The following is a 16,026-nucleotide window of genomic DNA, read 5'->3' as shown; positions in this document are numbered from 1 at the left end:
GACATCCGGGGATTCATCACATTATTATGCAGCAGTTTTCATTGACCTGCTTTACTTACTCGTCTAACCTTGATATTTTAAAACAGATTACGAGTAATGTCTTAAATGTTATTGCATTACTTCTAATTCCCTCTCCTCACACAAGGAATTTGGGAACAGGGCCTGCATTTTCATGCATTTGTTGCAATAATTGTTTATTAAATGTTTACTACACTAACATGCAACGTATAGGTGTTTCTCTCACTCCAAGCACACAAACCCGACAAAATCAAAGCAATTTGCCACTTGGGATTCTCTTGTGAGGATGTGGGCATCCTGTTGTAGAGCCTTGAACCCTTTCTTCAGCCTTTTGTGGGAGGGGCAGGTGTTGTGCAACATGAACGCCCCTTAATACATTAGTGACGACAATATTAATATTCTTTTAGGCATCCTGTTTTGTAATTAATTGTTAGTACACAGTGTATGAATTGTATTTTGGTAAAGTCTACATTTTATCCTCAAAGGAATCAGACTAATTTGTCAATACCTTTCACAGGAAGGGACACTAATGTCCTGGTGTACATTAAGAGAAGATTAGCTATGTGTGCCAGAAAACTGGGACGGATAAAGGAGGCTGCCAAGATAATGAGAGATGTAAGTTATTGAAGTAGTTTGATATTGTAATATTATTCAGAGGCAGGGAACTGTTTTTCCAGGCCTGCTCTTCCTTTTGTGCTTTCGGATAGGAGACTGATGGATTCTACATGCGTATTCCTTCCCACTGCAGTGGGAGTGGGATTTTGATTACTGGTGTGAATCTTGTTCTTTTTGAATTCATAGGTGGAATGTGTAGTAATATACTCTGTGATTACCCCACAATTCCAGGTGTGTATCCTGCGCTGTGCATCTCCAGTGACCTTGTATCACGTACGTGATTTCTCAACATACCCTCTGATGAAACATCTCTTGCATAATGTTTAGTTTCAGATCAAATAATTGTGCATTCACCCCAAAAGTGAATCAAATATATATATATATATCTCTCTTTGTTAAAGGGACGTTATGGCTAAGTTGCACTAATAAAAACCTATGAAATTCAGTGGAAAAACTTTGTTACAGGGACGTTATGGTTACAGGTAACACCGAAAACCCCCAGAAATTCGCCAGTTATGGTGAGCTAAGCAACCATAACTCGCGCCACCACTGTGCACTGCTAAGACTAACACCCTGGACATCAAAGATGACATCACAAATGTCATTGATGACATCACTGATGACATCACAAGTGAAATTAATGTTGATGAAAAGTCCCTACCTACAAGGGGTTGTTTTTATTATGTTGGTAACAAGATGTCAGGGATGATTGTGTAATGTTAAACATGTAATAACTAGCTTACAATTCAAGACTTGCTACACACTTCTGCTAGTACAAACAATACATATGAAGACCCACAATGCATATAAATCAGAGGCACATACAGGGAAACTAAAGGAAGGAAGAAAGAAACAGCATCATCAGAAAATGTTAATTTCATTAAAGTTTATCTTCCTGTATACAAATGTATTGTGTGTTTGAGGCCTGCTATTGCCCCATGCATGTGCACCATGAGCTGAGACCAAACCCTAAGGAAAGTACTTTAAATAAAACAAGGTTAAAGTTTTGAAAGACAGCACTTTTTGATATTAACTATTCTGATTGTCAGAGAATAAAACCACCTGGCTTAGATTTTTCAGTGAACCAAAATAAGAGAGCCAGATATTTGATGTCATCAGTGATGGGTGTTAGTCTTAGCAGTGCACGGTGGTAGCGCGAGTTATGGTTGCTTAGCTTATCATAACTGTCGAATTTCTGGGGGTTTTCGGTTTTACCTGTAACCATAACGTTGTTACGCTCACCTGGTATCCACGGGGCGTCACACGATACTGGATGGAGGTCCAAGCGCTATCCCGAACCCCTCTCTGCTTGGTTATGTGCCAGACGTTGGGTAGCGCCTATAACAGGAGAATGGAGGGTTAAGATACTGGTTCTGTGATGGGTAGACTCCCACCTCTCTCTGGTCCAAATCCCTCCCTTGGGATTATTGCTCACCTTAGGTTTTTGTGCATTGAACTCTCCGTCCTGCGTCTCTGTGCAGTGGTGTGTGGTTGGTGCGGGCGTTCCGTGGACCTAGTTGCTTCACTGGTCCGTGTGCCCTTATGTCTGGTCCAGACCGGCTGTGACTCTGCTTGCTGTCTTCCAGGTGAGTTATAATGTCTTTTCCGTCTTTATTCTGTCTCTTTCTTTCCCTCCGTTTTCTCTGTCTTCTCGGCGTCTTGCTCCACTACGCTGTTCCTTAACAATGTCTATTTTTGTTTTCACAGGGATGGTTGGATCTCGGAGTTGCCGCGCTGATGGCGAAGACCACAGTGAATTATTGATGCGTGGAGCGCTGCGCTGTTTATTGGTGTTAATTGCTAACCTGTGTCCTCTTCCCTTCTTTGTACAGGTTGCGGTGATGTTCCGTAATGAGCGATCGAAGCGCTGCTTGACCAAGTATGTGCTTTGTTAATGCTGGCCTTGTTCCTTTTTCCTTGCAGGTTGCGGTGAAACCCGGAGATGGGCGAGGTAAGAAAAGCGCAGGGTGCTGCCAGGACTCGCTGCTTGCCCAGGTAAGAATTGTTACTAATGCTGTCCTTGTTTCTTTACCTTTGCAGATTGCGGCAAACTCCAGAGATGGGCGAGGTAAGCGAAGGATGGATTCAAGACCGGTTACTTCACAGGTAAGTGTTTTTGCTCGCTAATGCTGTTCTTGTTCTTCCAGGTTATTAATGGTATCCGGATCTAGGGCTTCAGGATCGGGCCGCCAGAGAAGTAGATGAGCAGGAGCTAGACACGGTGAGCGTTACGCTGCAGGAGTGCAGAATAATGCGAAGCGTGTTCTGCTTTTTGGGTGTGGTTTAAATAGCCCAGGTAAAGTAGTTCCAGGCACAGCCACACCCAAAACACTAGGCTGCATGGCTTGGTTCTAAAGAACTGAGCTGTGTAATAGTCCTCCATGTTGAATTAAGGTCCAAAATTGGTATTGCTTTATTCCTGATAAGGACTGAATCCATGTATGTTTCTGATGGAGCTTTAAGGCCCTTGGGGCCAGTGTGAAGGGCCTTGGCCCCACTGCTGCCAGGGGGCTGTTATACCTGAGGGGTCAGGGGCATGGATCTTGACAAACGTCCTTGTAACAATGTTTTTTCATTGAATTTCATAGGTTTTTAGTAATGCAACTTAACCATAACGTCCCTTTTAGTTTTTTCAGTGAATAAGCAATATTTATGTCAAATTTACAAAGTTTCACCTTAAAACTCTGCCATTTCCCACTTTGTAGCATCATTTTTAACATGCTTATACACTTTTTACAAATTTGTGAAATAATTTTGCATCCATAGACGTCTGTGAACGTCTTTCATCGCAGACCTTCTGGACAGTGCCACATGACCATACGTTTGCGCACGCTATGGTGACGTGTTTGCAAAGGCGTCTGCACTTCGTGATAGTCTCCGTGCTTTGAAGACAAATTGGAACTGCATTTTCTACTGATCTAGGAACTTTTAACTTCAAAATTTCCCAAGCACACCTTCTACACCTTTTCGTACTCATTATCCCTTACCAATCTAGTACACAGTACATACTTGGAAGAATTTTATCAAAACTGCTATTTATCTAAAAAATGGCATCAGTTATTGCCATCCCTCCTCCCCAAGAGCCACCACCACCAGCTGGAGGACCTTCACAACCAAAAAAGCACAGTACTTTCAAAGACAATGAAGAGGGTCAAGAAGATGAGGTAGAGGAAGTGCCTACTTCTAGCACCAAGATCGAATCATGGGTGTGCCAGTTCTTTGCTACTGTTGGGAGTGTTCCAAAGGCTAAGGCTACCAAAGTGAAATGCACTGAGTGCAATTTTGTACTCAGTTGCAGACTACCTGGACAGTACTCCAACAGGACCACCTCCATGCGCCGCCACACCAAATCCAATGACCGCAATGCTCTCAGAAAGGTTGTTCCTTTCTCAGCAAGTAGTAAGCTGTCTTCCTCCTCTTCCTCAGCAAATACTGTAACCACACAGCCTGATGTTTGCTGGCATTGGTGCGTTATAAATAAATAAATGAGGGCTACGGTCCATTATCTTCCGTTGCAGCCCCTGAAATGAGGGATAAAGGCCATTAGCACCTCCCTGGTTCCTAGGGAACCCAGGGTGCTAAAACATAGATTTTCTTCCTATAGCTGTAAGAAGGAAGGAAAATTCTTTTCCAAGACAGCCACCATGGAAAGAGAAGGCGGGGCTCCGTACACAGCCCCTCTTCCCTTGCCATGGCAGCCTGCAAAACCCTATGAACATATTACCACAAGCACTTTTTTTTCTCCTTTCAAACCTATCCTACCTTCGAATAACTTTACCACATAGCCGGTCACAGGTAGACATAGCCACTTTAATGCCATTTTTCGTCCCTAGCGGTCATGGCCAGTAGCCAGATTGTCTGCGTCATGACATTATGCCATGACCCAGACAATCTGGCTACTGCCCACGGTCACAGGCTATACCTCAGTCACCAAAGATATAGGACTATTTTTTTGTACCTAAAATTTTTACACAAAAATAAAATACGGGCACATTTGCAAAACCATGCTTTAATATCCTTGCCAATGCTCCTCACGAGTTTGCTCGAAATCCGCCCATGTTTTATTTTTTTAAAAGTGTCAAAATGTATGTACATACAATAGTCATATAACTTAGCCCCCACTTGACAAAATCCATTCAGTCTTTACACAACCATTGAAGGTTGGGTCTATAATCTTTTTCAAAGCTTTTGTCCACATTCTTCAAATAGCAACAAAGTTATAAGCTCCTCTAAAAATGTTGAGACCCCCCCTCTAATTTTGGGTTCAGGACGATTTTCCCGAAAACAAATGGCCGCAATGACCGTTCTAAAAATGCTACCACCAAAGGTTCGAACACCAAAGGTTTGAACCTTTGGTGGTAGCATTGTAAAAAAAAAAAATAGGGCTGCGGGGGTGTCCTCCGCATCGCCCCGCTCACTATACTTCATGGTTTAAAAAAAGAAAACAAAAGGACCCTGCAGCGCTGGTGCCCGATCACGGAAGTGAAAGGGAACTGGCGCTGCAGGGAACCAGCGTGAAGATGAAGGTAAGTTGCGTTTGTTTATGTTGGGGGTGTGCTGAGGGTGTGGGTGGGGGGGTGTTATGGGTGTGTTGTGGGGGTGTTGTGTGTGGGTGTGATAATGTATGTGTGTTCGCATGAGAAAAGTGCAAACCTTTGGTAGTTCGCACCTTTCTCATGTGAACGATTTGCCCGCTGTACTTTCAGCCGCGGGCAAATCACTTGGATTTTTGCCCCCTCTTGACGGAATCCCACAAAACCTTGCAAAACCATTCAGGATTAGTTCTGGAATAAAATTGCAAAATTATATGCAGTTTCATTGAGTGGCGCAAAAGTTATAAGCCATCCAAAAACTGCTTTTCCCCAACCCTCTAATGCAGAAATAGGTACAGATGTCCTAGGACATCTGAAGTGTCCGCGAACACCACAGGACTTCTCCAGGACACCTGGAGTGTTTGCAGACTTTTGAGGGGGTGAAACAACCCGTTTTTCTGTCTTCTTATGGCCATATCCAGTCCAATCCTCATCCCCCCACATCTCCAGAGATTGTTTGAGTTTGACAAGTCCAATGCTGCTTTTTCTTTGTTTTCACTGCGCTGACTGCGGAACCCAAAAAGTCAGTGAATCTAAGATGGCGTGCGTTTTAGGAAAACGACGCATTTCATGTTTTCTCACCACCCAATCAGCGGCCACGTCCCGATGTCCGCGGACCAGGCAAAAGTCTGTGAATTTTCCTGGCCCGTCCGTGGACCCAATAGCCAATCATGGCCCAGTCCGCAGACCGAACAGGGAAGTGAGTCCGCGGAGCGGACATGGATATCGCTAATTGTTTTGCCTTATGTTTTGGTCGTTTAAAACTACTGGATGGATTTACACCAAATTAACAAAAGCACGCTTTTGGGGTCAAGCCGCCGCTCCTTCTGCAAATTTGGTGAAAATCCATCCAGCGGTTTGGGCTGTGGGCGCGACAGAAATATTTTCCAATTATTTCTATGGGGAAAAAAAAAGAAATTTTGGGACCACCCTATAACTTTGCCCCCCCCTTGACCAAACCTCACCAAACTTTTCAAAACATTTCAGAGGGGGCCATATACTTTTTTGCAAAGTCTGGTGAGGATTCGTCCGGGGGGAGCAAAGTTATAAGCCACCCAAAAAGTGCTCTTCCTATGGGTTTAGATCCAGGAGACAAAGTGAAAAATAATCTATTTCTTGAAGGGTCTGTGAATAATGTAGCTTTAGTGAAGCACAGCAGGGGTTGGACGTTGAAGGGTTTGAATATATTAATTTATTGTATGTCCGGATGTAAAGGCTAAATAAATAGGTTATACTTTTTCTCCTACAAAAAGATGTTACAAGTGAACTTTACTTTTTGGTCACACCCTAATGTGGTGGTTATACCATAGTATCTCTCTTTTATGTTGTCAAAGGCATGTCTCTGCTTTTGTTTAAGTTTCATGTCAAAGCCATACCTTTTGCATTTGTTCATGCCAGAATATGAAAGGTAAACCATATATTTTTGTTTTGTTTTTGTACTTTTGAAACGAGACGTATATCTAAGTATTTTATCCATACCCAGTGATGAATATAATTGCTTAGTTGAGGTTGTACTGCAGAGTCATCACTGATCCCTAGCCTCAAGTCTCCTCCCATGTGGCCAGGGGAAGGGAGCCACTACCTGATCCTAACTCTGGGGGTAGTTTTCTGAGGGTGGATCACATGGGAGGAGATGGCTGGAAGGGGAGAGTGGTGACTCCACAAGGAGAGAAACCATACACTTCTCTCTATTGTGAAGATCATCCATTAATTCCGGGTTTTTTTGGTAGCCTGTTGCCATTATTCAAAACCCTCTGATTTTGAAGCTCTGAGAAATACTGTGTTTAAATAAAAACTTATTCAGTCTTCATGTAGATATGGTGAAAGTAAAACATTTAAAAAATCTGATGTTTATGGTAATTGTAATATTACAACGGTTCAATCATGTAACAGAAAAATCCATTCAAACCTCTGGATTCAAAGTCCCAGAAATTCTCAAGTACTGTGACGAGGAAGAGGAGCACGGAGTTCATGTGGAGGAAATGTGGCCTTGAGAACAATATGCAGCCTTGTTGTCACAATTCCCATTAGCTGCACAGTACTTTTAAATGCCCAAATCACCTGCAGCTAAAAGAACAGGAAGAGAAACGTGGATGGAGAGAGAAGGCAGGTTGTAGAGTGCATGGAGCGAGAAGTGTGACTGGTGGCAGAGGAAATCCCACTAAGGACTGTGGGGTTAGAAGCACGCCAGACGCCAGAAGTCAGCTGGCAGCATATGGGACATCTGGAGAGGAGCTCTGGTCAAGAGAGCAGAGGGTGCACAGCGGAGCCATGTGTGGAATCTCAGTCCTGGAAAGCAGCACCGGTCTTGGCAGTGAATGCTGGAAGAGCTGATGCAGAGACCCAGCAGGACTCTGCCACTGAAGGGGAGCCAGCCCCTCGCGAGCAGCTCCAAACCGCTGCACGAAGAGCCAGTGAGCCAGCCTTACACTGAAGGGGGGCTTGGCACATGCAGATATGCCAATACGCATATGAAATGTAATTTTGAAAACCGACGTAAGAGAATTAAATGGAAGAAACAAATGTGGTGCAATTCTCCTGACAGGTGATATCAGTTGGAGGAAACCTGGGACCAGCATTGCCTAAGCCAAGAGACCTTGCCAAAAGAACAGGGGCAACTATAGTGTAATTCTTCTTAGTTTAGAGGTCACTTGGTAGATACTTGAAACAGGCATGGTCAAGAGAGATTGTTGAAAGGAAAGGTTTGAACAAACCCTCAGACATTGAATGTCAGTTTAGGGGAAGTTGGTCCAAACAGCAGTTGAAGTCAACAAAATTGTGCTAGTGAAAAAGCACAGTTGTGTGATACCTAAGGAGAAAGTTCATGTGCAGAGAAGCCTGATGATATCGGGTAGTGATATTGGACAAGGATACATGGCAGGAGAGTGCATCAGGGATTCTCAGTGAGCCAAAAGGGGGATTTTGAGTAAACCCTGGATGAGTAAACCCTGATGTCAAGAGTTTACAGTTGATAAGTCTCCTGGCAGGAGACTGTACCGGAAACTTACTTTGAAGTGATGAGTTCAAAAGAGAATTGTACATCTTAAGTTTGTTTCCCTTTGAACATTTTGTCAACCAGAAACATTTAAAGACATGCCCTCTGCCCTACTTGAACCTCTGTTCTAGAAAATACATTTGCTTTACCATCCTGAAAAGTAGTAAAAACATTATTTTACCTTATTCAGACCAACACTGGAAAAGATACTTTGTTTTGCCATTCTGAAAGAATGTGAGAGACTTCCTCTTTTCGATATCAGTTGCATGGAAATAACATTTGTTTTGTCATCTTGAGGAGAGTATTAGGAGAAAGAGACAATTTGTAATGCCTTTAAGAGACTGGCTGTGACACAAAATATTCTGAATAGTTTGCTTGAAATGATCCAGGGGAAGGGAGCCAACGCTTGGATAAAAGAAGTGTTTTGTTGAAGTTATATGTTTGCGTTATTGCACTTCTTTCTGTTGGGTTGAACTTTGAAAGATGTACCTTGCACATTTTGTTTGTATGTATTAGTTTGATAGTTAGATTGAGTTTGGACACAATGTCGTCCTGTTTTAGTTTTATATGAAGGGACATTCTTGTTAGGATAGGGAAAGTTAGGCCTTTATCCAGACCCATTTCTATTAATAAAATGGCTAATGTTGATAATGATATCTGTGTCTCTTCCTCCCATTTCTGACCCCCTCACAGTACTCTCCTGGCAACTTGCAACCTACTTCCTGCTAGGCTGGTCCCTAGGTGGCAATTCCAAGAGGATTTGGTGCACCCATGTGGCGTTTGGTGGCAACATGTGTTCTTACTCTCGCCTTTCGCCCTCTGCCCTTCTCAGGGTTCGCCCTAGGCCCTTTTTCTGCCCCGTCTTAACCTGGGCTGGCCTTCTGTTCCCCCGACTTCGCTTTGCCATTGGGTTTCTCCACCAGCCTCTACACTTACCCCTTTATCAACATGATCCTCTAGAGTTTACATGTATCTTTAAGTGGCATCTCCCCATCTCCCAAGTGACGATCTCTATAGGCTTTCAATCATTTTCTTCCCCTGTCGATTGTATCTCTCTTTCACTTTGAAATTCTCTTTCAATCTCCTGATGTCTCCCTCCTTCAGCTTTCAAATACCCTCTCATCTTCCAAGGATTTGGCTCTGCTTACCCCAACGGTTTCTAACCCTTTTGTCTCACCAGTAGCCCTATGCCAATCCCCTCTATAGGCTTCCAACCACTTTCTGCCTCACTCCATGCTATCTCTCGGTTCTGGTATCTGCCTTCTCACTTCAACATCTCTTCTCGCTCTCCCAGAAGTTATCTTCTACACTGTTCCTTATGCCCTCGAGGCACCTGACGCGCTAGATGCCATCCGCCAGCTCCTTCCCACCACCCTGTACAGCTGTACCCATCCTCTGTGCCCCTCTGTATCCTACTCCCGCTGTATATCTTTTGTTACCTCTGAAAAGTGCTCCGTTATGCATCTGGACCACTATATACTTCCTGTAAAGCGCTCTGTTGTGTATCTGTATTGTTGTACCCATAGGTAAAGAGCTCTGTTGCTTCTCAAATCTGGGTCCACACTCAATAAATACCATAATAATAATAATAATAATAATAATTATCCTCTTGGAAATTCCAACCTAGGGAAGTTGGCAGTTCCCTAGGAGGGTGCCCCAAGGTAATGAATTCATTCAACAAAAGTGAGGTTGCCTATTACGCATCCACATTAAAATGTACTTTAAAATAACACAGACTCCAAAAAATGCTCTGCTTTACAGATGCCGTCTACCGTAGGCTGGAGAAATAATACCGTTTGTGTTCAGTGTTGTGATGAGACATGTTGGAGCAGTACACATACTGTTGAACTTTTGCATCGTGTTGCTCCTCATTCTACGCTAACACTGCATTTACTGCTCCCACATTCATCCTTTTGTCTCTGCCCTCTGTTATCTTACATGCAAAGACGAATTCCCTCTGTTATGCCTGCCTGCTCTCTTTCTTGATCCCGCCCTACTTCTGCTGTTTCTGTCCCGCTGAAACTTCAATCTTGCTGCGTTTTAAACCTGCACATGCATCATTCTCAGTTGTATTTTGGTTCTTCAGCTGAAAGTCAAACTTTGGAGTGCCTGCAGACCTGCACCCCGACTCCTTTTGCAAAAACTTGAACTTAGATGTGCCTGTAAACCTTTGCATTGACTGCTGTACTCACATACACCCTGTCCATGTACCTTGCAATGTTCTGCCTCCTTAGGCCACCTTCTTGTGCTGCATTTTAGTGCCTTGCTTGAAAATCAATTTTTGGTGTGCTTTTTAAATCTTGTGTGATTTCAACTACAGTTGCACCTAGTTGTGCTTTTGACTGACTTCCTGTGTAAAGAAGGCATGGTATCAACAGTAAGACAGACACAAGTGACCACAGTTCAAGGGTGTTTATTGTATTTCAATTGGGTTTGAAAAACGCCCATCTAATCCTAAATCTAAGCTGGGAGCAAGCTTCGACCATCAAATAATAATAACAGTCCTAGTGTCTTGTCAAAATGAAAGGGGCCTATATTAATAAACCTATTGCCAATCCTTACCTCTAAATACAAATAGTGTGGGAAACCATGTTCTGCAAAATAAGTGTTCAGGAAATGATACGACAGAATATCTGAGTAGTTGGCTCCCTTTCCCCACGTTTCAGCACGGGACAAGGCGGCACACTCGAGCTTAGCACACTCTCTGGCATCTCTAGCATGAGGCTGCAGTTCAAAGTCTCTTCTTTCAGAGGGCTTGCTGCGACAAACGAAGAATAAAGTTACTTTCCTCTTAGGATTTCACACATACTCAATTTCTCAGGTGATTCACTATTCACCTCGGGTCCCCCTCCACCGGGCTCAGACCCACTTTAACACGAAGCTTCAATCAGTCTCCCTCTGCCGGGCTTGAACCAATTTACTGTTCACCCTGGGTCCCCCTATGCTGGGTTCAGACCATTTCATCCCAATTTCAAAACCTTCTTTTCTACATCAAAGATCGAAGACTTTAGAATGTGCACGGGTTTCCGCTTGACCCGTCGCAGGACCACTACTATTCACGTTTTTTTTTTTCAAACTCTTTGACTTTCAGTTCTGCCACTTCTCAGATGGATACCTTACAGAGACCTTAATTGAGCACACATGTGGTGTCGGAGCACTCTGTCAAAGATATCGTATTCTTGCTTTTCAAAGTTCAAACACTCATCAACAATTAACCTTTTCTTGCGCCTCTCATCGTGCGCTTTTTAAAAATGTTCATTCCAGCGCTTTCTTCAATTTACCTAAAAAACTCCAAGTCCCACAGTGCCTTTCATGGGCCTTTTTTCTAGTTCTTGCTTTCTTCATTAATTTCAATATTTAGGTTCTCGCTCTAGCCACATGCACGCTTACTGGGATTTCCTCTCTTTTCCTGAGGCTGAACCGGTTGGCAGAGTGATGGCGAGGAACCTCTCTTCTGCTGTCTCGTTGGAGTTCAGGGTCTTTGACATCTGCACTTTTCTTCTTGTTTCCCCTGGGTTCAAGCCCACCAGGGGACACAGCCAACAGGTTGCAGTCTGTCTTTTCTGGTCCTCGATAGACACCCCTGTTAAGATGCTGCCTCTCACAGGCACAGGTTCAGTGCTTCACCCCTCTGTTCTCCTCTGGACTCTTCTGACCGTTCCTTCTGCTGTCTCCTGCCTCTGGGCTCTTCGGTCCTCTCTACAGTTTCAGCTCGCCCAGTGTGTGCTCCGCCTTTTATCCGTGTGGGGAAGTTTAATGGAAGTCAGGTGTGAGCAATTGTTAGTAATTGCCTGACCCTGTCTGATCTCATTATTGGGACAACATGGCGACTGCCCATAGGAATCCATTGGCCATGGATTCCCACGAGAAATCCTCATGCTTCCCATCTGCCTCTTCTTCGTCCCAGTGTTTTAGGATTATGGAGGGGGAGATTGGGTTTGAACTCGAATACTCCCTGATGGTAGAAAAGGGGGCGGGGATGATGGGGAATTACAAAAGGGCAGAATATTGTGTCTCCACTTTGAACATTCTCCCTGAATTCTCCAGCTGTTTGTCCCTTTTCATTCTGCCTCCAGAATCGGGACTTGAGACAGTATTTCTTTGGGCTTTAATGTAGTAGAACCCTGGGGAATAAGGTGGGGAACATTTCTGGGTTTTTCACACCTAGCACCAGCCTAAGACTTTGCCTGTATCATCTGCCTCCCTCGGCTGATAGGCCACCTGGTGAGTTTGCTTGTGCAGCCTGCAGCCTCTCAATCTGTCACTCTTCCCTCCATCTCCCCTTTCTATTCTAACTGTTATTCTATCACCTATACCTCCTCTCTCACGAAGTATGGAAGAAAAAAAGCTTAAAGATCTCTTGCCCTCTTATCGTGCCCTACCTATTGCTGAAACCTATGTTAGTGCTACTTCAAGACAGACTATTACTGATAGCCTCTTCTCTGTCCCCTCTCCAGACCTATTGACCTCCCATCTAATCTCTACCCTCTTGCCTTTTTCTTCTTCACCCATTAATGGCAGCAATAGATGGGAAGTACTCTTGGCACACTTCTCATCTTCTATGTACATCATTAATGTCTACCACAATGGCACTGCCAGGGTCCTCAACCCAATCTTTTTCTCTTTGTCCAGCACCTGCCGGCCCTCATCAACTACCTACCTTCTCCTTCCTCTGTCCCTGGACCTTTTTCACCATCTTCGACAAGTGTACCACCTCCCTGTACCCCTCCTCGGAAAACCTTCAAAGGTGGTGACCGGCTACACTTAGCCACTCTGAACACTTTATCTGCTGTCAAACCTTCTTCTGACATCTGCCTCCTTCTTGAAGACTTTGATCTGGACGTCCTCGCTCTCACCAACTTGTTTAAATGCCAGCTCAGTCACTTCTTTTGTCTCGCTTCTCCCTGACGGCTACAAGATCCTCTCCAAACCTCGGCCCAACCGACCTAGTGGTGGAGCTGCCCTGACCTTACCCGAGTGGGTCCCTACCTTTCTCGTATCCTCCCAGCCCTATTCCTCCTTTGAAAGTCTTGTCTGCTTTACAGGTTCCCTGGCCAAGTGTCTGTCTTCCTTTCGGAATGGCCCAACTTTACCTCCTCTCTCCTCTCTTCAGACCTATAAACTCCTTCTTGGAGACTTCAACATCCACCTAGACTCCAATGTTCTTGCCTCTTCATTCTTCCGTGATCTCTGTACCTCTCTCTCCCTCACTATTCTCCCCTCCGGCCCTACCCACTCTGCCGGACACACTCTTGATGCCTTCATCCCTTCTGATTGCCCGTTCTCCAACCGTCTCACTACCCCACTCTCCTGGTCTGACCACTCTCTCCTCTCTTTTCATCTGGGACCTCTCTGTCCCCTGACAAAGCCTTCACCAGCACTGCCAGTCTGCTTCGTGGTCATCCGACCGATGAAACCAGTGTCGGCTGCTGTGTTTGCCTACACCTTCATCCCTCCACCTTCCCCCTCCTCTTGACTCTCCCACTGACTGTCTTTGCCAATCTTCATCTAGGCATCACCAAAACACTTGACATTCCTGCCCCTGACAGGAGGATCCACCTGAAACCTGCCTCCAAACGTAACAGCTGGTACGACTGATCTAGCCGCTATGAAACGCAAGTGCAGAGTTGCTGAATGCAAGTGGCAGACCTCTGGCTCATCCTCTGACAAGGCAATACCATCTCTATCCGCTCTAAAACGAGGACCCACATCCAGACCCGTATCTTTGGAGCCTCTAACAACCCTGTTGAACTCTTCAATATCTGCAAGGAACTAGCCAATCGAGCCGCAGTCTTCCTCACCTCTCCTTCTTGGGACTTCTTTACTGCACTGGCCACCCATTTCACCTCTAAATCTCGGGGCATTCTGCCGTCTCTCTTCTTCCCCTTCCTCCATTCCTCTCCCTGTCCCTCTTGGCCTCTCTTCCAACCTCAATGGATCTTTCCTCCTTCTCGCCTATCACAACGGAGGATATCTCTCTAGTATTCTTCTCTATGAAGGGCTCATCCAAACGGGTGTCACCCTGTTCTTCCAGAACTATTAAGGACAAAAACTGCCACCCCTCCCCCTTGCCCATCCAGCTCTTGCTGACCTCTGCAACCATTCTTTAGAATCTGGCTCTTTCCCTTCCTCTCTCAAACACTCCTTTGTGCACCCCTCCTAAAAATGCCTTCAGCCGACACCTTGTGTCCGACCAACTACCGCCCTATCTCTACTACATCGTTCCTTGGGAAACTGCTGGAGAAGTTGGTCTTCCTCCAACTGACCCAACACACCAAGCTCGTTGGTTGTTTACATGACAATCAATCTGGATTCCGAGCATCCAGAGGCACGGAAATTGCTCTCCTGAACACCTGTGAAATGCTGCTCGCAAACCTTGATTTTAACTCTTCCGTTGTTCTTATTCTCCTTGACCTCTCTTTCACCTTTGACATAAAGCGGCTCCAAGATACTCTTGGTATTTCAGACCGGGCACTGAATTGGTTGACTTTCTTCTTCGCCGACCGCCCTTCCCAGTTGCTCCTGAGCTGCTTCTCCTCCTCCTCCCCCACTCTCTCTGCATGTGGTGTTCCCCGATGCTCAACCCTCTCGCCTTGGCTTTTCAATATCTACCTTGCACCCAGTGCTCCAGATAAGATTTTGAATTGGGAGTATTGTACTCCCTATTTATGAAAGTTTGGCGTAAAATTATTTTTTTAGGGATTAAAAAACTAAGTCTTATTCTCAATGGGAGTATTTTATAAACGAGTCAAAATATGTTCAACTATAAAACAGAAATGTTTTATACTTTGTTGCACCACGTTTTTCAAGCACATTAAAAGATACATTTCACCTCTTCTGTAATTATAGAATTTTATAGTGTTTTCTTCCTGTGGTATTACATGCAGTCCTAGCCCAAACACACCCATGGAGCACTTTGGATGAAAGCAGGAGCATAAGCTCCTTTTGTCAATTTCCCATTTTTTTAATGGGCTTATTTGTGCTCCCTATTTTTTTTGGGGGGGGGGGGGAGTATTCGTTTATTTTTAGGGAGTAAAAGTGACTGATGCACCCCTTACCTGTAGGGCTGATTGCACCTCTTGCTCACCTGGACTCCGCCTTCTCTCATCATTTCCAGTGTTACACAGATAACGCACAACTCTTTTTAAGGCAGGGGTGGACTGGCCTTTAGGGAACTCTGCAGATTTCCCGGTAGGCCTCTGAACCCTGCCCGTCTTTTCTGTTATTTCCAAATGTTCCCAAAGGAAGGGTTGGGCTTGCCAAAAATGTGTAATATTGGGGCACTTTGAAAATTATTTCCAGGGCCTCTTTAAGTCCCAGTCCACCCGTGCTTCAAGCTCACCTCCAACTCCACATTCCATTCATCCTCATTAAACGGCTCCATGATACTTTTGGTATCTGAGCGGGCAGTGGACTGGCTGACCACCTTCCTCACTGACTGTCCCTCCCAAGTCATCCTGGGCTCTTTCTCCTCTCCTACCTCTATCTCCATCTGTGGTATTCCACAGGGTTCTAATCTCTCAACGTGGCTCTTTAATGTCGATCTTGCTCCGCTTTCTCAATTTATCTTCACTTTCTCCTCTATTTCCAGTGTTATGCAGATGACACCCAACTCTTCAAACTTCCTTCTGAGGCTCCCCCTTCTTCCTCCAACATCCCTGACTGCCTGTCTGCTATTCAGTCTTGGTGCACCTCTATTGATCTCTTGTGTTAATACCAGTAAGACCAAGATCCTTCCTACCTGGACAACTGCTCCCCGTTTCCCTCCTGCACTCTGGCCGCCCTCTGTGGGCTCACCTCCTTCTC

The 16,026-nt window shown here is 44.8% G+C and overlaps 1 protein-coding gene across 1 annotated transcript in view; it reads left to right on the top strand.

The window, feature by feature from the left end:
- The window catches only part of ST7L (suppression of tumorigenicity 7 like), a 427,879-nt gene that overhangs the window by 132,718 nt on the left and 279,135 nt on the right, over positions 1-16,026 (top strand). Inside the window, exon 8 of the mRNA XM_069633325.1 lies at positions 536-633. Coding sequence (XP_069489426.1) covers positions 536-633 — 98 coding nt within the window. The remainder of the gene's footprint in view (positions 1-535; positions 634-16,026) is intronic.

Source organism: Ambystoma mexicanum, chromosome 13, assembly GCF_040938575.1.
Source record: "Ambystoma mexicanum isolate Mex_15411 chromosome 13, UKY_AmexF1_1, whole genome shotgun sequence".
In the NCBI taxonomy this organism is placed as follows: Eukaryota; Metazoa; Chordata; class Amphibia; order Caudata; family Ambystomatidae; genus Ambystoma; species Ambystoma mexicanum.
This window is presented reverse-complemented; position numbering and strand designations above follow the sequence as displayed.